A 20,129-nucleotide genomic window follows, 5' to 3' on the forward strand; every position below is an offset into this window, starting at 1 on the left:
CCTTCGATTTTACCTGATTAACAATTAATGTTTTACTTTTTTCCTGTACAGATACAAGAGCAATAAGAGAAAGTAAGCAATAATTATTAAAATTTTGGATAAAAGCTCAGAATGTTGAGAAAGAAACAATTCTTACTTCGTAACGTGCAGAATAATCACGGTTGACAAATTTTGCCTATAATTATACTATAAGTTACCCCTCTCCTCCCCTAATTAGCAAATATATAACCCAAATTGAATATTTCTCATCTCTTTTTCGTTTCTTGATTTCGTCAGCGTCGATTCAATTTTTGAGTACACGGGCTAAGAAAAAGAGTGACACGTAACAAAATGAGTGGGAAATATATAATTTGGGCTGTAAATTTGCATATTATTAGGGGATAAAGTATAGTGGAATCTTATTTAAAATGTGTTAAGTACAATTATTTTGCATATTCCTTTATGCATTGATATCATAAAGTAAGAATTGTTTTCTTAACATGTTTCCCTCTCAATAGCCCCAATTTTAGCTTTAAATTTAGCCTTTATTTTTAAAATAAAAAAGTGTTGCTATGACGTAGAAAAAAAGAGGTCGGGGCAAAAGCACTTTTTAGATCTGGGAGAACAAAAAGTAATTTTTGAGCCAAAATTTTGTACTTTTTATGAGCCATGTTTCATCGGCTATTTAGCGCAAGAATTTTAAAACATCTTCCAAATGAGCTACAAAATCTGGTAGGTAATTTCTCCCTAAAGTATAGTGGACACCTAGTAATACTAGAGAGAAGGAGCTTTTTGATATTACAAGAGATTTTTTGTTTGTGCTGATCGAAACTTTCAGGAATAAATCTTATAGTAATTAGGTTCTGTAAGGGTTCTTAGGCCTACATTCCTCCCTGTAGAACACCAGCTTCTATGAATTTGTTATATTTTGTGTTGGGTGAGAGAACCTTGTGAAATGAAACTTCGATAAAATTATTGGTAAATTTTTACCAAATCATATTATTGAGTTATAAATAAAGTGAATATACCACTCGATGCCTTTTTTTAGCCTATGTTCTTTACGAATATAATAATCATTTTTGTCGGAAATGAATTTTACCCCCACCCCTCTTTATACAATTCAGGGTATATATGTTTGCACATTAGGGGGGTTGGGGTAAATTTTACTTCTGATATAAATGAGAGGTGTAAGTTTAAATTCCCCCCCCCCCCCAATGTGCAAATATATACCCTGATTTGGTCATGGGCACCCATATGGGAGGGGGCAGGAGGGGGCTCCTGCCCCCCCTGGCTGAATGATGCTGCCTTATTTTTATATTTTTGTTCTGAGATTTCTATTATATAGCATTAAAAGTGCCAATTAGATGAGGTTTGCCCCCCCCCTGGAATTCAGCTTATGGGCGCCTATGGATTTGGTATATATAGGAGTGGGGGCAAAAATTCATTTACAACAAAAATTATTATTATATTTGTAAAGAGCATAAACAAAAGGCATCAATTGGTATATTCACTTTATTCATAACTGAATAATATGGTTTGGTAAAAATTTATCAAATTATAGGGTATTAGCCTAGAATTTTGGCTATTGAGAAGGGACTTCTTACTAATAGGCTATTAAGAAAACAATTCTTACTTCATGTTAGTCTATGCAGAAAAATTCGTAAATTTTCTGCTTAGACTAATTTAATAGTGAGATAGCTAAGAGAAAGACATGCCTTTATGATCAAAATTTCATCCTAAGTCCAAAATAGACTTTCATTTGTGTTGAAATTGAACTTAATCCCCACCCCCTAATGGGCACTTATATATTCTGTGGTGGATATATAAACTGAATTCTCCACAAATTAATCTTTTCTTCAATTTGATTTAGCTGTTCATCAAAATAATAGAAAATTCAATCCATAGACTATAGGCTATATAATTCAGGGTTTATTTTTTGCACATTAGGGAGGAGATGTAAAGTTCATTTCTGACACAAATGTATTTTATATTTCAACTCAGGATGATATTATAATCCTAAAAGTATAGCAGAATTACTATCTAAATATGTCAACTACATTGTTCCTGCATATTAAAAAATAAGATTTGTTTTCTTAATAAGTTTCCTTCTCAATAGCCCCAGTTCTAAGCTAATACACACCTGAATAAGGGTGACCAACAGAAAATACAGTCTGCTCAAAGGTGTGCAACCAAAGCTGTTGATGGATGAAAGAACCTTGACTATCCATTATGCCTGAAAAAACTACATCTCCCAACACCTGTCTACAGGCAACAGAGGGATTATGTCATCATGACTTACAAGCTACTGCATGCTGATTCTTCTTCTCAGAAGCCTTTCCAACTTGACAAGTCATCCAGGACAAGAGGACATGGTAAGAAGCTGCTCCAGAAGAGAGCTCACAGTAGACTCTGCAACCACTATTTCTCCAATAGAGTAGTGGCCCCCTGGAACAGTATTCCCAATGCAGCTGTCACTGCTCCTATGTCAATGCATTCAAGAGCATATAAGAATGATGATTGGTCTACCAATCATCTGTTGATAAGAATTGGCCCCCCTGACCATGGAAAACAGAGTGGAGCACCACCAAACCAATGGCTCCCCATCATCACTGACCAGCAACTCTACAGGATTTTTCCTTATTTTGCTGGACAATGCAATTTAAGGTAATACCAATTCTAGAATTTTGCCAAAGCTGCACTCCACAAAGGTTGCTTTCTCCTACCCATCCTTTTACCTTTGTCATTGTGGAATTTTACAACGTATCACTCTTTTATCCCAACTTAATACCTGTAATTTAATCAATGGTGACAAAATCAAGAAACAGAAAATGCATGGAAACTATACAGTTTAGGCTATATATTTGAATATTAGGGAGGTTGGGAGTAAAGTGAAGCGCTTTTAGGAATGATATAAGCAATTATTTTAGGGTTTTTTAAAGTTTTATTCAGATTTTACAGTGCTTCTGTCTCATAAGCCCTAGCTGTACACTGATACCAATTCTTGCTTATAGGCATCTTGCTATTTTGAAAAGCTATGGAGTTTAGTGAATAAAATTTTCAGGAATGAATCCATGACCAAAAAATAAACCCTGGGAATGTAAAGCCAATCTACTTTGTCTACTGTTTTCTTATTCCAGGACCAAATTGTAACCTGGGAAGGTATAATCAAGCTATTTTGTCTGTCCTTTTCTTATTTCTAAGGCTTAGTATTCTTAAATAAATGTTTTTCCTTAGTTTTGAGTTTTTAGTCTCTTTTTCATTTGCTTTAGTTTTTGGAAATGCAATTAAATGAGCCCTTTTTGAAGTTCCTAAGACAACTCCTTTGATATGAAGTGCCCTGGTCTAAACAAAAAAAAAAAAAAAAAATAATAAGACATTGTATCCACATCAATCTTTACTATAAAAATGTCAAGCGTTCTCATCATTTTTGACTATTAAAAGGGGCACTAGCCCTTTCAATTTCCAGTTGAATGAACCCTTTTTGAGTTTCTACAACAATGCTTTCTATAAACACCTTATATTCCCCCAGGGTATAAATTACAACCCTTCCCCTGAGGGCTGTGAGGTGGGTTGTCATGCTCAAAGACCTAATTTCCAGAACTTCCAACTATGTTAAACATAATGGGTATCTCAAAGTTTTGATTAGATGTGTTTGGGGAAATGGTGGGTGTGAAAGGGGTGTTAGTTGCTCTCCAATCTCTTTCAACTATTAAAAAAGGCACTAGCCCTTTCAATTTCTAATTGAATGAGCCCTTTTGAAGCTTCTACAACAACGGTTTCAATAAAAACCTTATATGCCCCCAGGGAATAACACAACCCTTGACCTGAGGGCTGGGGAGAGGGGGGGTTGTCATCCTCAAAGACCTAATTTCCAGAACTTTCAACTATGTTGAAGAAAATTGCTATCTCAAGATTTTTGAAGTTTCGACAACATCACTATCTGTAAAAATTTTATATACCCCCAGGACATAACTTACAACCATTGCCCTGAGAGCTCAGAGGGGGTTATCATCCTCAAATACCTAATTTCTAAAACTTTTAACTACGTCAAACAAAATGGCTATCTAAAATTTTTGATTGGATGTGTTTGGGGAAAAGGTGGTTTGTGAGAAGGGGAATAGTTGCCCTCAAATCACTTTCAACTATTAAAAAGGGTCCTAGCCCTTTGAATTTTCAATCAAATGAGCTCTTCTTCAAGTTTCTAAGACAAACTTATCAATGAAAACCTTATATGACCCCAGGACATAACTTAAAACCCTTACCCTGAGGGATGTGTGGGGAGTGTCATCCTCTCAGATATAATTTCCGGACCTTTCAACTACTTTGAACAAAATGGCTATCTCAAAATTTTGATTGGATGTGTTTTGAGAAATGATGGGCGTGGAAGGATTGTTAATTGCCTTACAATCACTTTCGACTATTAAAAAGGGCACTAACCATTTCGATATCCAATCAAATGAGCCCTTTTCGAAGTTTCTATGACAACAATTTCTATAAAAAACCTTATATGCCCAGGGCATAACTTACAAGCCTTGCCCTGAGGGCTTTGGGGGGGGTTGTCATCCTCAAAGACCTAATTTTTAGAACTTTCAACTACATTGAACAAAATGGCTATCTAAAAATTTTGATTGGAAGTGTTTGGGGAAAAGGTGGGTGTGAGAGGGGGGATAGTTGCCCTCAAATCACTTTTGACTAGGCCTATTAAAAAGGGCCCTAGCCCTTTGAATTTCCAATCAAATGAGCTCTTCTTCAAGTTTCTAAGACAAAGCTTTCAATAAAAAACTTATATGCCCCCAGGGCATAACTTAAACCCTTACCCTGAGGGCTGTGGGGGAAGTGTCATCCTCTTAGATATAATTTCTGAACCTTTCGACTGCTTTGAATAAAATGGCTACTTTGAAATTTTGGTTTGAAGTGTCTAGATACGTGGTACGCGTTGAAGGGGCAATTACTGCCTTTTAATCCGTTTCGACTATTAAAAAGGGCACTAGTTATTTAAATTTCCACTCGAATGAGCCTTTTTTGAAGTTTCTATAACAACAATTTGTATAAAAAACCCTTATATGCCCCGAGGGCATATCTTACAACCTGTGCCCTGAGGGCTGTAGGGGGGGGGTTGTAATCCTCAAGACCTAATTTTTAGAACTTTCAACTACATTGAACAAAATGACTATCTCAAAGTTTTGATTGTATGTGTTTGGGGAAATGGTGGGCATGGAAGGGGTGTTTGTTGCCTTCCAATCACTTTTGACTATTGAAAAGAGCACTAGCCATTTCAATTTCCAATCAAATCAGCCCTTTTTGAAGTTTTTGTGACAACGAGTTCTATAAAAACCTTATATGCCCCCAGGGCATAACTTACAACCCTTGCCCTATGGGCTGTGGGGGGTTGTCATCCTCAAAGATCTACTTTCCAGAACTTGAAACTACGTTGAACAAATTGACTATCTTAAAATTTTCATTGGTTGTGTTTGGGGAAAAGGTAGGCATGAGAGGGGGGTTAGTTGCCCTCCAATCACTTTTGACTATTAAAAAAGCGCTAGCCCTTTGAATTTCCAATCAAATGAGCCTTTTTTGAGTTTCTATGACAATACTTTCTATGAAAACCTTATATGCCCCCAGGCCATAACTTACAACCCTTGCCCTGAGGGCTGTGGGGGAGTGTCCTCCTCAAAACACAATTTCTATCTGGAAATCAACTATGGTGAACAAAATGGCTATCTCAAAATTTTGATTAGATGTGTTTCGGGAAATGGTGGGCATAGAAGGGTTGTTAGTTGCCTTCCTATCACTTTTGACTATTAAAAAGAGCACAAGCCATTCCAATTTCCAATTGAATCAGCCCTTTTCAAAGTTTCTACGACAACTTCTTCAATACAAAGTGCCCTGGTCTAAAGGAAAAAAAAAAGTAATAGGTTGTGCCAACATTGTTCTTATATGCCCCCAAGGCATAACTGAAAACCCTTGCCCTGAGGTTTGTGGGGGTGTGTCCTCCTCAAAAACATATTTTCTATTCGGAAATCAACTATACTGAACAAAATGGCTATCTCAAAATTTTGATTGGATGTGTTTGGCAAAATGCAGAAGGTGCAGAAGGGGTGCTAGTTGCCTTCCAATCGCTTTCGACTATTAAAAAGGGCACAAGTCACTCCAATTTCCAATCGAATTAGCCCTTTTCGAAGTTTCTGCAACCACTTCTTCAATACCAAGTGCCGTGGTTTAAGACCAAGAAAAAAAAATTAATAGTACATTGTGCCAACATTGTTCTTTACTTAGGCAGCACTATTGTGCTGTCTATGATTATAAACCTAAGTCTATTTAATGCTGCTGTGAAACCACTTTGAAATCTGACTTTGTTCAGTTGGTTAAAATTAGTTTCAAAGTTCACTTCTCTTTATTCATTTTCAGCATGTCTTGTTTTTGAAAAATTTGTACAACAAATCTCTTCTTCTGCCTTAAAAAAAAAATGACAGACTGTGTAGCAAAAGTGAATTGTCAGTGGTGCTTTAGCATGGGTAATATTTTCATGTCGCCTCCTTTTATTTCTTTGCTGTCTGGGTGCTCACATCCAGTCAGAGGTAGTAGAGTGTTTGAAGAAGTCTGGATATATACTTAAATTGCTTATGTCTAACTTAATTGACGAAAGAGATCAAGGCACAGCAAAGACCTGATTTCTTCTATTTCATGACATAAAATCAATTTGTCTTGACCAAAACATCTATATAGGAGGATTGCAGCCCTGCGTCACGGTTTCAGTGATTGCTGCAACAAAATCACCTTGAATTGCTAGATGGAACAGATACTAGATTTGTTATTTATGTCATCCTCTTGCAACAATGAAACAATAGAACTGATGGTAGAGTGCTTGTCTACTGTACATGTTATACAGGGATTGATACTCTCCTAATGCCCAGTTTATTTTTCTTAAGAGAAGAATGTGGAATCGAAGCCTAGTCATCTGTATTTTTCATTCTAGCTTATAATGTGAGATACGTACAATAAACAAACAGGAAAAAGTTAATGTTTTTTGTTGTTTTTCCTAACTTTTCCACTCTACAAAATTTGTTTGGTCCACCCTCCCCACTCTGCCGAATTTTGATCTGAAGAACATGTAAAGTTTACAAATTTGAGTAGCTTCAGGGAAAGGAAAAATGCTCTTGAAAAAAACAAAGAAACAAACTTTTATACCTGACCGTCGTTTTAGGAAAAAATGTATACTTTCGAGATTGATGGGACTTAAAATCTCTGTCCTAGGGTACAGGTTAGATTTTGTGGTACAATTTTCCTCAAGATATCATCTCTTTAGGAATTTTTTTTCTTTGTTCAAAAATTGTACAGATTTTCTTATCTTCCTAATTTTTATTGCTAAATTTAGAATCAATAATTTCTTGAGATCTGGAATCAACATAAAATCAGATCCTTTTGACATATAGTGTGTTACAGGTAATTCTTTGGTTAAAAAAAAACTATATATAGTATTGTTAAAATTGTCTCTTTTTATGGTTTAATTTTCTATTGACATTGGTTGTTCTTACCTAGCTTTCACTATCATAAATGGTAAAAAAAATTACAAACGTTTTCTATAAGAAAAAGCGTAGAGAGTGATAGGTCTGGAACTACAGGGCCAGGCACACATTAATGAAGGTAACCCATGAAATTTGGCAAAAAATTGTTTGTTCCTGATTGACTGGAACTTACGAGGCACGTGACAAACTTATATTCGCTGGGTAAAGGGGGTCTCTTGTCCCTCTAAAAAAGAAGACTGGTTGTATCAATTCTTGACCCAAAAACATCCAAAAATGAAGATTTTTTTTATCCTTGATTTGGTTGAAACTTACACAGCATGTGGACAGGGACGAAGGGATCTCAATGAAGACAATAAATATTGAAAATGAAAATCTGTTCGTACATGACACCCAAATTGACCAAATTTTTTGTCTCCAATTTGCTTGCAACCTACTGGGTAAAAAACATTTTGAAAAAAATGGGCTCTATCTATAATCTGCGATTCCCAGAAATGGGTCAAAAAATGTTTTTTCTAGTCAGCTTGAAACTTTCAGGGTATGTAGGCTGGAAAAAGGAGATTTCTCATTGGGAACATCAAACTTTTGAAGAAGAAATTGGCTGTGTCGATCTGCAAAATGTCAATGTTTTTGCGGATTTGCTTGAAACTTTCAAAATTTTGTCAAGGAAGAGAGTTCGAATGCCTATATATTTTTGGGGTAGTCCTTTCTGTTTCTTATATGCTAATGCAAGGGTATTCTCCTGCTTCTCTCCCTTTCCTTTCTTCAGGTACGGTTTCAACTGTTGGTATTTGACACTTTTTTTGAATTAGTTGTTGCAAATCCTGAGCCCTCCATTTCTTGACTTCAGTTTTGCTGACATGTTTTTCTTTTCAGTTCAAAATGAAGTGCGCTTTACCGTCGCCAAGTGTTCGAATATTCGTGAGAGTTATACATGCACTTGCTAAGCTTGGTGATTACATTTACTTTGAAGCTGAGAAAGAACAACTTGTCATCAAGACTGTTAATTCATCCAGATCAGTTTTTGTTGTTTTTAAACTTTCCAAACAGTTTTTCATTTCTTACGAGCAAAAAACAATTGCTCTTCCTCAAATATGTAAACTTACTTCGAAGTCTTTGCTGACTGTTTTCCGCTCTACTTCCTTAATTGACAAGTCTGTTGAAACGTGTTTAATTACAATGCCAAGTGATATGAGTGAATTAGCTATTCAGTTGAGATGCAGATTTGGCGTTGTGAGGTCTTACAACTTGAATATTGTTGAATGTGATGTAGTTGATTTGCCATATTCAAGAAATATACTGCCATTCCATATTGGAGCCAGTTCAAAAACTTTTAGTGAAGCTGTGCTGAATTTCAGAAACACTATTGATGAAGTGACTTTGGTGCTAGAGCCAACTAAAATAGCAATGAAGAACTACGTTGATGATATTCAAGACCAGAGGAAAGCAATTCATACCGAGCTTTCGCTCTCAAAAGACGAATTTATTGATTACACTTGCAAACAAAGTGTGGATTTAACTTTCAATCTAAAAGATTTCAGAGTGCTACTACAGTTCACTGAATTAGCCAATTATTCTATCGACTTAAGATTTGAAACGTCAGGTGATCCGATTGTAGCAAGTGTGGACTATGAACCTTTATTCACTGCGGACTTCGTTTTGGCAACACTGGATGTAACAAATGTTACTCAGCCAACGCCACCGCCTATTCGTGACGCTTTAAATGCTTCTAATATCAATATTAGCTCTGCGAAAACCCCTCGTACCCAAAGGAAAAGATACCCAACATCTGTTTCTAATTCTGAAGATGCCCCCATGGAAAATGGACATGAACCCCCAAGCCAGTCAGTCATTGTCAAGAAAATGAAACGGATCTTCAAGCGTTGTTTTGAGACCTCCTTTTCGCAGCGGATTCAAAGTAATGAACAGATACTTGCACTTGATTCAGATGAAGATTGATTTGTTTTCTTTTACGTTTTGTAAACCATGTATGTTTCTATTAATATCAGCTGTGATCTGATATGTCACTACATATATACTAATAATTTATCTGTGCAAATCCAGACGATGCTCTCTTCAATAATAATTCATTTATTTGAATTTTTGTCTACTTTGAAACGAGTTATTGCTTGAAGTTTGAATAGTTTTCCCACTATGCGATAATGTTTACCTTTCCTTTAATAACTGCTATTAAACTGGTTAGTAGTGATAAATAATGCCAAAATAGTTCTACCACAGGATTCTCAGTTCTGATTCCTTGAATACTTTTCTTTTTTTTCTTCTTTGTTTACGGTTATCAATAATACTTGCTTAGGTAGCTACATTGCTGAAGTAAATTATAAAAACAAGTTCTTCCGAATAAAAAGTAAAGAGCGATAGTAAAACTTAAAAGGAACAGAAATCATCCCATATAATATATGAGGTAGCAGCACCACTTCATCTCCCCACCCCTCTTTATGCTAGCATTTGATAAGCAACACAGGTTGGAGTGCAATATATTGCCCTCTCAGCCTCGAAGAGCCATAATAATATTAAAAAAAGAAAAGAATTTAGAACATCGCTTTTGTTTTACAGCATTCGCTCCTGGAGTATTAAAAAAAAGTCACAATCTAGCGTAAAGAGCAGGGTGTTTCGAATGGTAACAGCCTCCCCCCCTCATATACAGGATTATTTCTGTTTTTTGTTTTTATGTCATTCTTTACTTTTATTTCAAGACAAATGTTTTTCTAAGGTAATTTTGGTTAATTTAAATGATGCTCAAGATATTTCAGAGAATTTTCGCCCAGAAACATAATTTTGTATATATATTTCATTCTTTTTTGTTAAAATAACGAATGTTTATCTATATCCCATCGTGTTTTGCCACATGGGACACCAGACTCTTTCAATATTTTACGACGATCAGTAGGGTTCGAGCAGCTCTTTTGGTCATGGTATTTGAAGAATATAAGGTGTTGGGTTTATAGTGTTTCAATCATGCAAGACTGCACCCGCTACCATTGTTCAATTTAAAAAGCCACAATATGCTCACTTTTCTTGTAATGTTCATCAATTAGCTCTTGGGCATAGAATGTGGAATTTACATGGTTTTTCATTTGCATGACAAGGGCTTTTCTTTGAGACTCTACAATTGTTTAATAAAACTCGTGAGGGATCCCGATTCCAACCAAGTAGCTTTTTCTGCTTTCTAATAAAACTCACGGATAAACTTTACCCATTCAATAAGTTAATTTATTTTAAACTCTATTATGGACTTTCTCAAGCAAATAACTTTAAAAAGCAAGACTCAATATTTCAAGCATGGGGCTACAACGAGTTCTTTCTTCAGTTCATTTTTCAAACTAATGTATGAAGTCGAAAGTTATTTTATTTTCTCACCACTCAGTGGATCAGTAAAATAAAATAATCTAGTCATAAAAAAAGATCTAAATAGGCCCTTCAACTTCGGAATGCCTAGGCTTCAGCGAAGTACATATGCAAAACAGGGAAGAGAGGGGGGCAAATTCGAAATAAGAAGCTAGTATAAATGCAAGAAAAATGTTAAGAGAATTGAGATTTCTTGGGAAAATTGTCCCAAAGATTCCGTTGGTTACTTCTGATTATATTTAAATAATGACAAAAGACAGAAACAAAGAATAGAAAGTTGATAGAATATTCTCATTTGAAAGAGTATTCGAATAATTCCCTCCCACCTAAAAATACCCCTGCAGACAACTCTCGCTTGAAAATTACCCCCCTTCCCCCCATAAAAAAAACTCCTCAGAAAACTCCCTCTCCACTGACAATCACCTCTCCCCTCGGAAAATTCTCCCTGCATGTAAAATTGAGGAGCCAAAGGAAAAGACAGAAACAAAGAATAGAAAGTTGATAGAATATTCTCATTTGAAAGAGTATTCGAATAATTCCCTCCCACCTAAAAATACCCCTGCAGACAACTCTCGCTTGAAAATTACCCCCCTTCCCCCCATAAAAAAAAAACTCAGAAAATTCCCTCTCCACTGACAATCACCTCTCCCCTCGGAAAATTCTCCCTGCATGTAAAATTGAGGAGCCAAAGGAAAAGTAAGTCTCGAAAATTTTCGAATATTGTTAAATGTCTTCTTTTCTTTATTTTTTTATTTGTTATACTTTCTCTTTGGGGACTCGATTTTACATGTAGGGGACAATTTTCGGATATAATTTTTCCAGTTGGAGTAGTCTGTAGGGGTGGGGGATTAGCCTAGAACCTTTGAAAGTGTCCCGTGTTATGAGGATTTATAAACGACAGGAATAAAACTAGACCCAAAATATTTTCAGATTGGTAAAATGATGTAAATAAAAGAAATAAAGAAAAAAAAACTTGTTTTAACAAAAAAAAGAAAAATGAAGATTCCCAAGTTTTGTCATAGCATAGCTTCTTTTTTACATAAAAACAGTATAAATTCCCTACTAGTTGCATACTCTTTCATAACTCGTTTGTCTATATAAAAAAATTACATTTGGCTTATGAACAGTTAATCAGGGTCATACGAATGAGAAGGACATTTAGTTACATTGCCCCTGGTATGTCGAGGTTTCAACAATTGTTCCTCCGATTTCTTCTAATTCCTGTATAATTTGTCATGTTTCGATTTTGTGCCCTTCTCTTAAATACATGTTCTCTCCGAGATCAAGTCCTGCGTATATACCTTGCCGTAGTTGTGAAATCCCCCTTTATATGGATTATCTTTATGGACTTTGTTTTAAGGAGCACAGGAAAGGCAATGGGAGACCACGGAATCAAATGGGGAGCAAAAAGTCTCCTGGACTTGGATTATGCTGATGATTTAAGCATCCTAGATGAAAGTATGAGCAAAATGAATGAAGTTTTAGAGGTTTTGTGAGTTCAGGGGGCTAGAACAGGTTTGAAAGTTAATGTCAGGAAGACTAAGTCACTAAGTCCAAGACTAAGTGAAGATGAAAATGTGACATTCGGTAACTAATAAATTAATTAGGTGGGCAGCTTCACTTACCTTGGTAATATTATTAGTGAAGATAGTGGGAGCAGTAAAGATGTTAAAAGTAGAATAGCCAAGACTCGGGGTGTTTTTTCACAGTTAAAAAAAGTCTGGAAGAATAGGAAGATAAGTCTGCAAACCAAGATTAGAAATTAGAAGCTACAGTGATGACAGTGGTCAAATATGGCTCTGAAGCATGGACGCTCCGAAAAGCGGGTGAAGATTTGCTAGATATGTTTCAGAGAAATTGCTTAAGGATTGTTCTGGGTACCCGGCTGACTGACCGTATTTCAAACAATAGGCTATACGAAAAATGCGGTTCAATACCGTTCTCTAGGGCTATCATGAAAGAAACGTTGAGGCGGTTAGGGCCCGTTGTGCGGATGAAGGATGAAAGATTGCCGAAGATTGTTCTTTTCGACCAACCGTCTAGGGCTAACCGGAAAACAGGTCGTCTCCGTCTGGGGTGAGAGGACGTCATAAATAAAAATTTGAAATAAATGGAATCTTCATGGAAGTACTAGAAGAGGAAGGCTTTGAATAGATTAGAATGGACTAGAAGCGTGTATAGCTGTGTTGGCCTCAAGCTGCTTGGTGCTGCGGTGAGTTATTAGTAGTAGTAGTAGTAGTAGTAGTAGTTGTGAAACTTTTACTTATATCAAAATAATTCCAAAGGATGGTATGGTCAAGATCCACCAGAAAAATTCAATTCAGCAAGAAGATATGATCGTAAAACCGCATAAAGCTATTCCTTTAAATTCACTGAAGGATGGTGGAAAGCAATCTTTCTGAGCCAAGAAAAGGAACAAAAAAAGCATACCTTATCACAAATCCACATCGGACTAACATTATGGTGAATGCAAAGTGTCATCAGCATCGCCAGGAATTTTTCCATTAGGAGCAGGTACCATCCGGTGGTTGTTTTCACCAAGATATAAATGGTAATATTTCTCACTTTCCCTATCTTTATTAATTTTTCAACGTCTTCCTATTCCCAGCCCCCTTACTAAATGTCAGTTACAAGTGAACTTTCTTACGTAATACCGGTAGAACAGATTAATACTACCTGTTTTCAAGTATTAATCACACTTCTTTTATAATTAAAAGAGCCTGTTTCATAAGAAAGTGACTATTTCAGCAGAAGGGCTTATTGCTGCATCAAATCACTGTTGTCTCAGAGAGTTGAAGTAAAAGCTTTATTTGAAAAAACGTAATATTTTTTAAGTCGGAAAACTTAATCCAATTCCATGAAAAATCATAACCTTGCTTCTGATTCACCGGTCCATCACTAGTAGCCACACTTGCTTTGTAACAAATAAGTATCATAGACGGTGGAATAGCGCTGCCTAAGTAAACAGCGAAGTGGGCTCAATCTATTCTTTTTATTATTATTTTTCACCAAGGTACTTTCTATGAAGGAGTTGCCATAGAAACTTCAGAAGGGACTCATTAATACTACTACTACTACTAACAACTCAGCGCAGTACCAAGCTCACTGAGGCAAACATAGCTGTGCACGCTACTCCTCTATCCTTATCTATTCAAAGCCCCCCTCTTTACACCCTCCCAGGATTTTCACATTTCCCTTAAATTGTTCCTTACGACATTCTCCCACCCCAACCAAGGATGACTTGCTTTCTCTTTAGACCTAGACGGTTGGCCGAAAGGCACGATGTTTATCAATCTGTCATCCTTCATCCGCGGAACATGCCCCAGCCATCTCAGTGGTCCTCTCATTATAGCCCTAGGAAGTGTGATCGAACCAGACTTCTCGTACAGCCTAAAGTTTGAAATATGGTCAGTCAGTCGGGTACCCAAAATAATCTGTAGGCAATTTCTCTGGAAAACATCTAGCAAGACTTCCTCCGTTTTTTTGGAGCGCCCATGTTTCAGGATTGTGTTTGACTACTGTCATCACTTCCAATATTCCATTCTTGGTTCACAGCCTTATCTTCCTACTCTTCCTTACTTTTTTCAACTGTGAAAATAACACCCTGGGCATTGTCTATTCTACTTTTAACATCTTTAGTGCAATAGCTGTCTTTAGTAAATGATGCTCACTTGATCGATCTTTTCGTTACCCGGCGTCACCTTTTCACCTTCACTTATTCCTAGCCTTAGTGAATTCGTCTCCTTAACATTAATTTTCAAACCTATTCTAGCACCCTTAATTCGCACTACTTCTACAGAACTTAAGGGTATTAAGGTTAAACTTTTACAGAGTGTTGAGGGGGACGTTGAGTTAAATTACAACACGCTATGTTGATTCGTAACAGCTATATCCCAGGAATAGCTTAGATTATTAAGTTGGATGTTTTAGTGCACGTTGATAGGTAAGTTGAACTAACCAAAAGGTACTATATGCTTACTACTACTGCTGCTGTCACTGCTACTACTACTAAGGCTAATAGTATTAAAGGGAAATTTTCAGGAAATGTTGAGGGAGGTGTTGAATTGAAACAAAACACGCTATGTGTATACAAGCTGTCAAAAGGGTGTCTCAGCTATACCTCGGTAACGGCTTAGAGTATTAAGCTAAAACTTTCTGCGCATGTTGAAGGGGATGCTGAATTAGAATAAAGGCAATATGGGCGTAATACTGCCAATGCTACTACTGCTACTGCTGCTAGTAGTTGTATTACTAAGAGCGAGATATTGGACTAAATCAAATCACAGTATATACATGCATTTTATCGAAAAGACGTATCAGCTGTATCTCAGAAACAGCTTGAAATATTAAATTGAACCTATCAGGGCACGATGAGGGGATGGTGAACTTATCAAACAGGTACTATGTGAATGCTACTACTGCGACTTCAAGTGTTACTATTATTACTCGTGAATAAAATCAAAAGAGTTCAAGTGCACCTAGGTTGTCAAAATGGCACAGATACAATGTATCAGGAATTGAATAGGGTTTTAAGTTGAAACTTTCAGAGAAATTGAGGGGAATTTAAAACTAAATGAAAATAAACTGTATGTGTCCAGATTGTCAAAAGTGTATCTTTGCAATATCCCACAAAAAACTCGGGGTATTACATTGGACCTTCAGGGTATGTTTTTGGGAATGCTAAACTAAATCAAAAGACACTATGGTCATCCAGTTTGGTCGAAAGGGCATATCTGCGAGATGTCAGGAAAGCCTGAGCTTATTAAATTAAAATTGACAGGGCATTTTGAGTGGGAAATTGAATTAAATCAAAATGCGCTATGTGGATCAAGGTCCGTCAAACGGGTGTATCTATGATATCTCAGTTAAATTAATACTTTCAGGGAATATGGAAGGGGATTCTTTAATAATATTTGATTAAAATCAAGGCTGTAACATGATGGGGGTTAGGATTCCGTCAGCCCTATAGAACCACAAATATTATGAAAAATTTGAAACCATATGTTGGAAATTTTTCCGTATAGCCTACCCATCAATCCAAAGCATTATAGTACAACTATTATTAGAAATTCGTGCAAAATTTTGTCCAACATATAAGTAGTAGACCTTCGCTAGGATTCTTGAAGACAAAACAAACTGAAAAGCTTTAAATATTCTTTTCTTAGCCAATGAAAAAGACTATGTCATTTAAAAATAAACAGAAATTAACTTAAAGAACCCCCTCCCCAAAAAGAGAGCTACATTAAACCACAGAAGAGCAGAAATAAAGTCAAATAATTTTTTAATCAGTAACTACCACAAATCAGTATCAATAAATAAGTGAAACCCAAAACAAACAGAAATTAAAATAAATAGCAGTCAAACTCAAAACGAGCATAAATTAACATGAGTAGGACTTTAAACCCCATGCTTTCTAAAAGCCAGAATATAATTTGTACTTAACTGAAAAAATTCTAATGAATTTACTGAAAGAAAATGTGCATTGTCAGTTTAATATACATATGCTGATATATATTCCTTAAAATCTTAATTAATTTTTGATTTCTTAAAGTGATAAAAGTGAAAACATTTAAAAGAATTTTTTTTCAGTAAAGTAGAGATTATATTCTGGCTTTTAGAAACCGTGGGGCTTAGAACCCTACTCATATTAATTTCTGCTCGTTTTGAGTTTGACTCTGTTAATTATTATATTTTCCGTTTGTTTTGTATTTATTTACTTATCTATAGTTAGGCCTATGCATTGGATTCATATGCCTGTTATATTATTTGCTTCTAGGTTAGTTAATTTTGGTTTAATGGAGTTCTTTACTTTTTTTGAAAAACTTATTTTGTGGAAAAAAATTTTTAAAATTAATTTTTGTTCTTTTTATACAGACATAATCTTTTTCAGGGAGAAAGACTGAGCCTCGTCTAAAGTTAAACAACCATCCCTTCCATAAAAACCTTAAATACCCCCTGGGCATAACTTACAACCCTTGCTCTGAATCTCTGGGGTTTGTTTCAACCAGAAATTGTATGCTTTCTCAAAATTTTTATTAGATGTATTTCGGGACAATACGACGTGTGTGGGGGGAGGGGTTAGCTGCCCTCCGATAACTTTGACTCTTAAAAAGAGTGCTAGAGCTTCTGATTGCCAATCCAATGAGCCCTCTCCGAAGTTGTTATGACCACGATTTCTATAAAAACCTTAATGTCCCCAGGTCATAACTTACAACCATTGCCCTGAGGGCTGGGGGGATTTTTTATCCTCAAAAACATAATTTCCAGATCTTTCTCATACGCTGAACAAAAGGGCTATCTCAAAATTTTGATTGTAAGTGTTTGGGGAAATGATGGGCATGGGGGGGGGGCATTTGGCCTCTGATCACTTTCGACCAATAAAAAAGGCACTACTCCTCTCAATTTCCAATCGAATGTGCCCTTTTTGAAGCTTCTACGACAATACTTTCAATAAAAACCATACATGCCCCAAGGGCATAACTTAGGACCCTTGTCCTGAGGGCTATTGGGGGAGGGTTGTCATCCTCAAAGACATAATCTCTAGATCTTTTAACTACGTTAAAAAAATGGCGTCAAAATGTTGATCGGAAATGTTTGAGGAAATGATGGGCATGGGGCGGGGGGGGGGGGGTCTTTTTGCGATTACTTTCAACTATTAAAAAAGACAGTAGCCCTCTAAATTCCAATCCAATGAACCCTTTTTGAAGTTTTTACGAGAACGGTTTCTATAAAAATGTTATATACCCCCAGACCATAATGTACAACCTTAGCCCTGAGGGCTCTGGGGGGGGTCTCATACTCAAAAACGTAATTTCCGGACCCTTCAACTATGTTCAACTAAATGGCTATGTCAAGATGTTAGTCGGAAGTGTTTGGGGAAATGCTGGGCATGGGGGGGGGCATTCGCCCTCCGATCGCTTTTGACTATTAATAAGGGCATTAACCATCTCAATTCCCCATTGATTGAGCCCTTTTTTAAGTTTTTAAGACAACACATTCTATAAAAAACCTTATATGCCCCCAGGGTAGAACTTACAACCTTAGCCCTGACGGCTGGGGGGGGGTTGTCATACTCGAAAAAATAATTTCGGACCCTTCAATTACGTTCAACAAAATTGCTATATCAACATATTGATCGGAATTGTTTGGGGAAATGATGGTCGTTGGGGGGCATTCGCCCTCCAATCGATTTTGACTATTAATTAGGGGACTAGCCCTCTCAATTCCCAATCCAATGAACCCTTTTTGAAGTTTCTACGACAACGCTTTTTATAAAAACCTTATATGCCTCCAGGGTATAACTTACAACCTTTGCCCTGGGGCTGTGGGGGGTTTGTCATCCTCAAATTTCTGGACCTTTGAACTGCGTTGAACAAAATGGCTATCTCAAAATTTTGATTGAATGTGTTTGGGAAAATGATGGGCGTGAAAGGGGGTTAGTTGCCCTTCAATCACTTTCGACTGTTAAAAAGGGCACTAGCCTTTTCAATTTCCAATCGAATGAGCCCTTTTTAAAGTTTGTAAGACAACACTTTCTATAAAAACCTTATATGTCCCCAAAGCGTAACTTACAACCCTTGTCCATAGGGGTGTGTCGGGGGGGGGGGGGTATCATCCTCAAAGACCAAAGCTTCAAAACTGTCTACTGTATTGAGCAAAATGAATATCTCAAATTTTGATTGCATGTGTTTGGGGAAATGGTGGGCGTGAGAGGGGGGTTAGTTGCCCCCCAATCACTTTCGACTATTAAAAAGGGCAGTAACCCTTTCAATTTCCAATTGAATGAGCCCTTTTTGAAGTTTCTACGACAACGTTTTCTGTAAAATCCTTAAATGCCCCCAGGACATAACTTACAACCCTTGCCTTGGGGGGTGTGGGGGGTTTGTCATCCTCAAAGATACAATTTCCAGAACTTTCAACTACATTGAACAAAATGGTTATCTCAAAATTTGGATTGCATCTGTTTGGGGAAATGGTCGGTCTGAGAAGGGGGCTAGTTGCCCTCCAATCACTTTCGACTATTAAAAAAGGCACTAGTCCTTTCAATTTCCAATCAAATGAGCTCTTTTGGAAGTTTCTACGACACCTGTTTCTATAAAAACCTTATATGCCCCAGGGCATAACTTACAGCCCTTGCCCAGAGGGTTGGGGGGGTTGTCATCCTTAAAGACATAATTTCTTTTACTCTCAACTACGTTGAAAAATTGGCTATCTCAAAATTTTGATTGGATGTGTCTGGGGAAATGATGGGCGTGAGAGGGGGGTTAGTTGCCCTCCAATCACTTTCTACTTTCAAAAAGGGCACTATCCCTTTCAATTTCCAATCGAATGAGCCCTTTTTGAACTTTCTACGACAACGCTTTCTACGAAAAATCTTATATGACCTAAGGGCATAACTTACAACCCTTGCCCTGAGGGGATGTGGGAGAGGGGGGATATCATCCTCAATGACCCAATTTCCAAAACTTTCAACTGTGTTGAACAAAATGGATACCTCTAAATTTTGATTGCATGTGTATGGGTAAATGATGGGGTTTTTCATCCTCAATAACCTAACTTCAAAAACTTTCAACTACGTTGATCAAAATGGCTATCTCAAAATTTTAATTAAATGTGTATTGGGAAATGATGGGCGTGATGGGGGGGGGTTAGTTGCCCTCCAATCACTTTCGACTATTAAAAAGGGCACTAGTCGTTTGAATTTCCAATTGAATGAGCCCTTTTGGAAGTTTCTACGATAACGCTTTCAATAAAAACCTTATAGGCCCCCAGGGTATAAATTACAACCCTTGCCCTGGGGACTGTGGGGGGGGGGTTGTCTTCCTCAAAGACGAAATTTCTTGATCTTTCAACTACGTTGAACAAAATAACTATCTCAAATTTGGATTGGATGTGTCTGGTGAAATGGTGGGCGTGGAAGGGGTGTTAGTTACCTTCCAATTTCTTTCGACTATAAAAAGGACACAAGCCCTTCCAATTTCCAATCGAATGAGCCCTTTTCCAAGTTTCTACGACAACCTCTTCGATACGAAGTGCTCTGGTCTAAGACCAACCCAAAAAAAAGAAAAAAAAATACATTGTGTCAACATCACACTTTATTTAATCAGCGCTATTCCGCTGCCTATGATTTCTGTTCGTTGTCGGTTTTGTTTATTTATGGATGGTGATTTATGGTAGTTTTACGCTTGGAAATTCATTGGAGTTTGTTTCTGTTCATCTTTCGTTTCTTTGTATGCTCATCTTTCGTACTTTTCTTCGAAA

General features: G+C 36.8%; 2 protein-coding genes across 2 annotated transcripts in view; both read left to right on the forward strand.

Moving 5' to 3' along the window:
• Positions 1-662: 662 nt before the first annotated feature.
• LOC148956394 (phosphatidylinositol N-acetylglucosaminyltransferase subunit A-like) overlaps positions 663-20,129 on the forward strand; it is a 181,843-nt gene continuing 162,376 nt past the window's right edge. The window contains exon 1 of the mRNA XM_089090666.1: positions 663-711. Coding sequence (XP_088946792.1) covers positions 695-711 — 17 coding nt within the window. The 5' untranslated portion in view covers positions 663-694. The remainder of the gene's footprint in view (positions 712-20,129) is intronic.
• Positions 812-9,522, forward strand: Rad9 (cell cycle checkpoint control protein Rad9). The gene is made up of 2 exons (XM_089107949.1): positions 812-831; positions 8,379-9,522. Exon 2 carries the CDS (start codon positions 8,385-8,387, stop codon positions 9,459-9,461), a length of 1,077 nt encoding a protein of 358 aa, XP_088964075.1. The 5' UTR covers positions 812-831; positions 8,379-8,384; the 3' UTR covers positions 9,462-9,522.

The sequence above is a fragment of the Artemia sp. Qi Xiang Cuo genome, chromosome 1, assembly GCF_049724085.1.
Source record: "Artemia sp. Qi Xiang Cuo chromosome 1, ASM4972408v1, whole genome shotgun sequence".
In the NCBI taxonomy this organism is placed as follows: Eukaryota; Metazoa; Arthropoda; class Branchiopoda; order Anostraca; family Artemiidae; genus Artemia; species Artemia sp. Qi Xiang Cuo.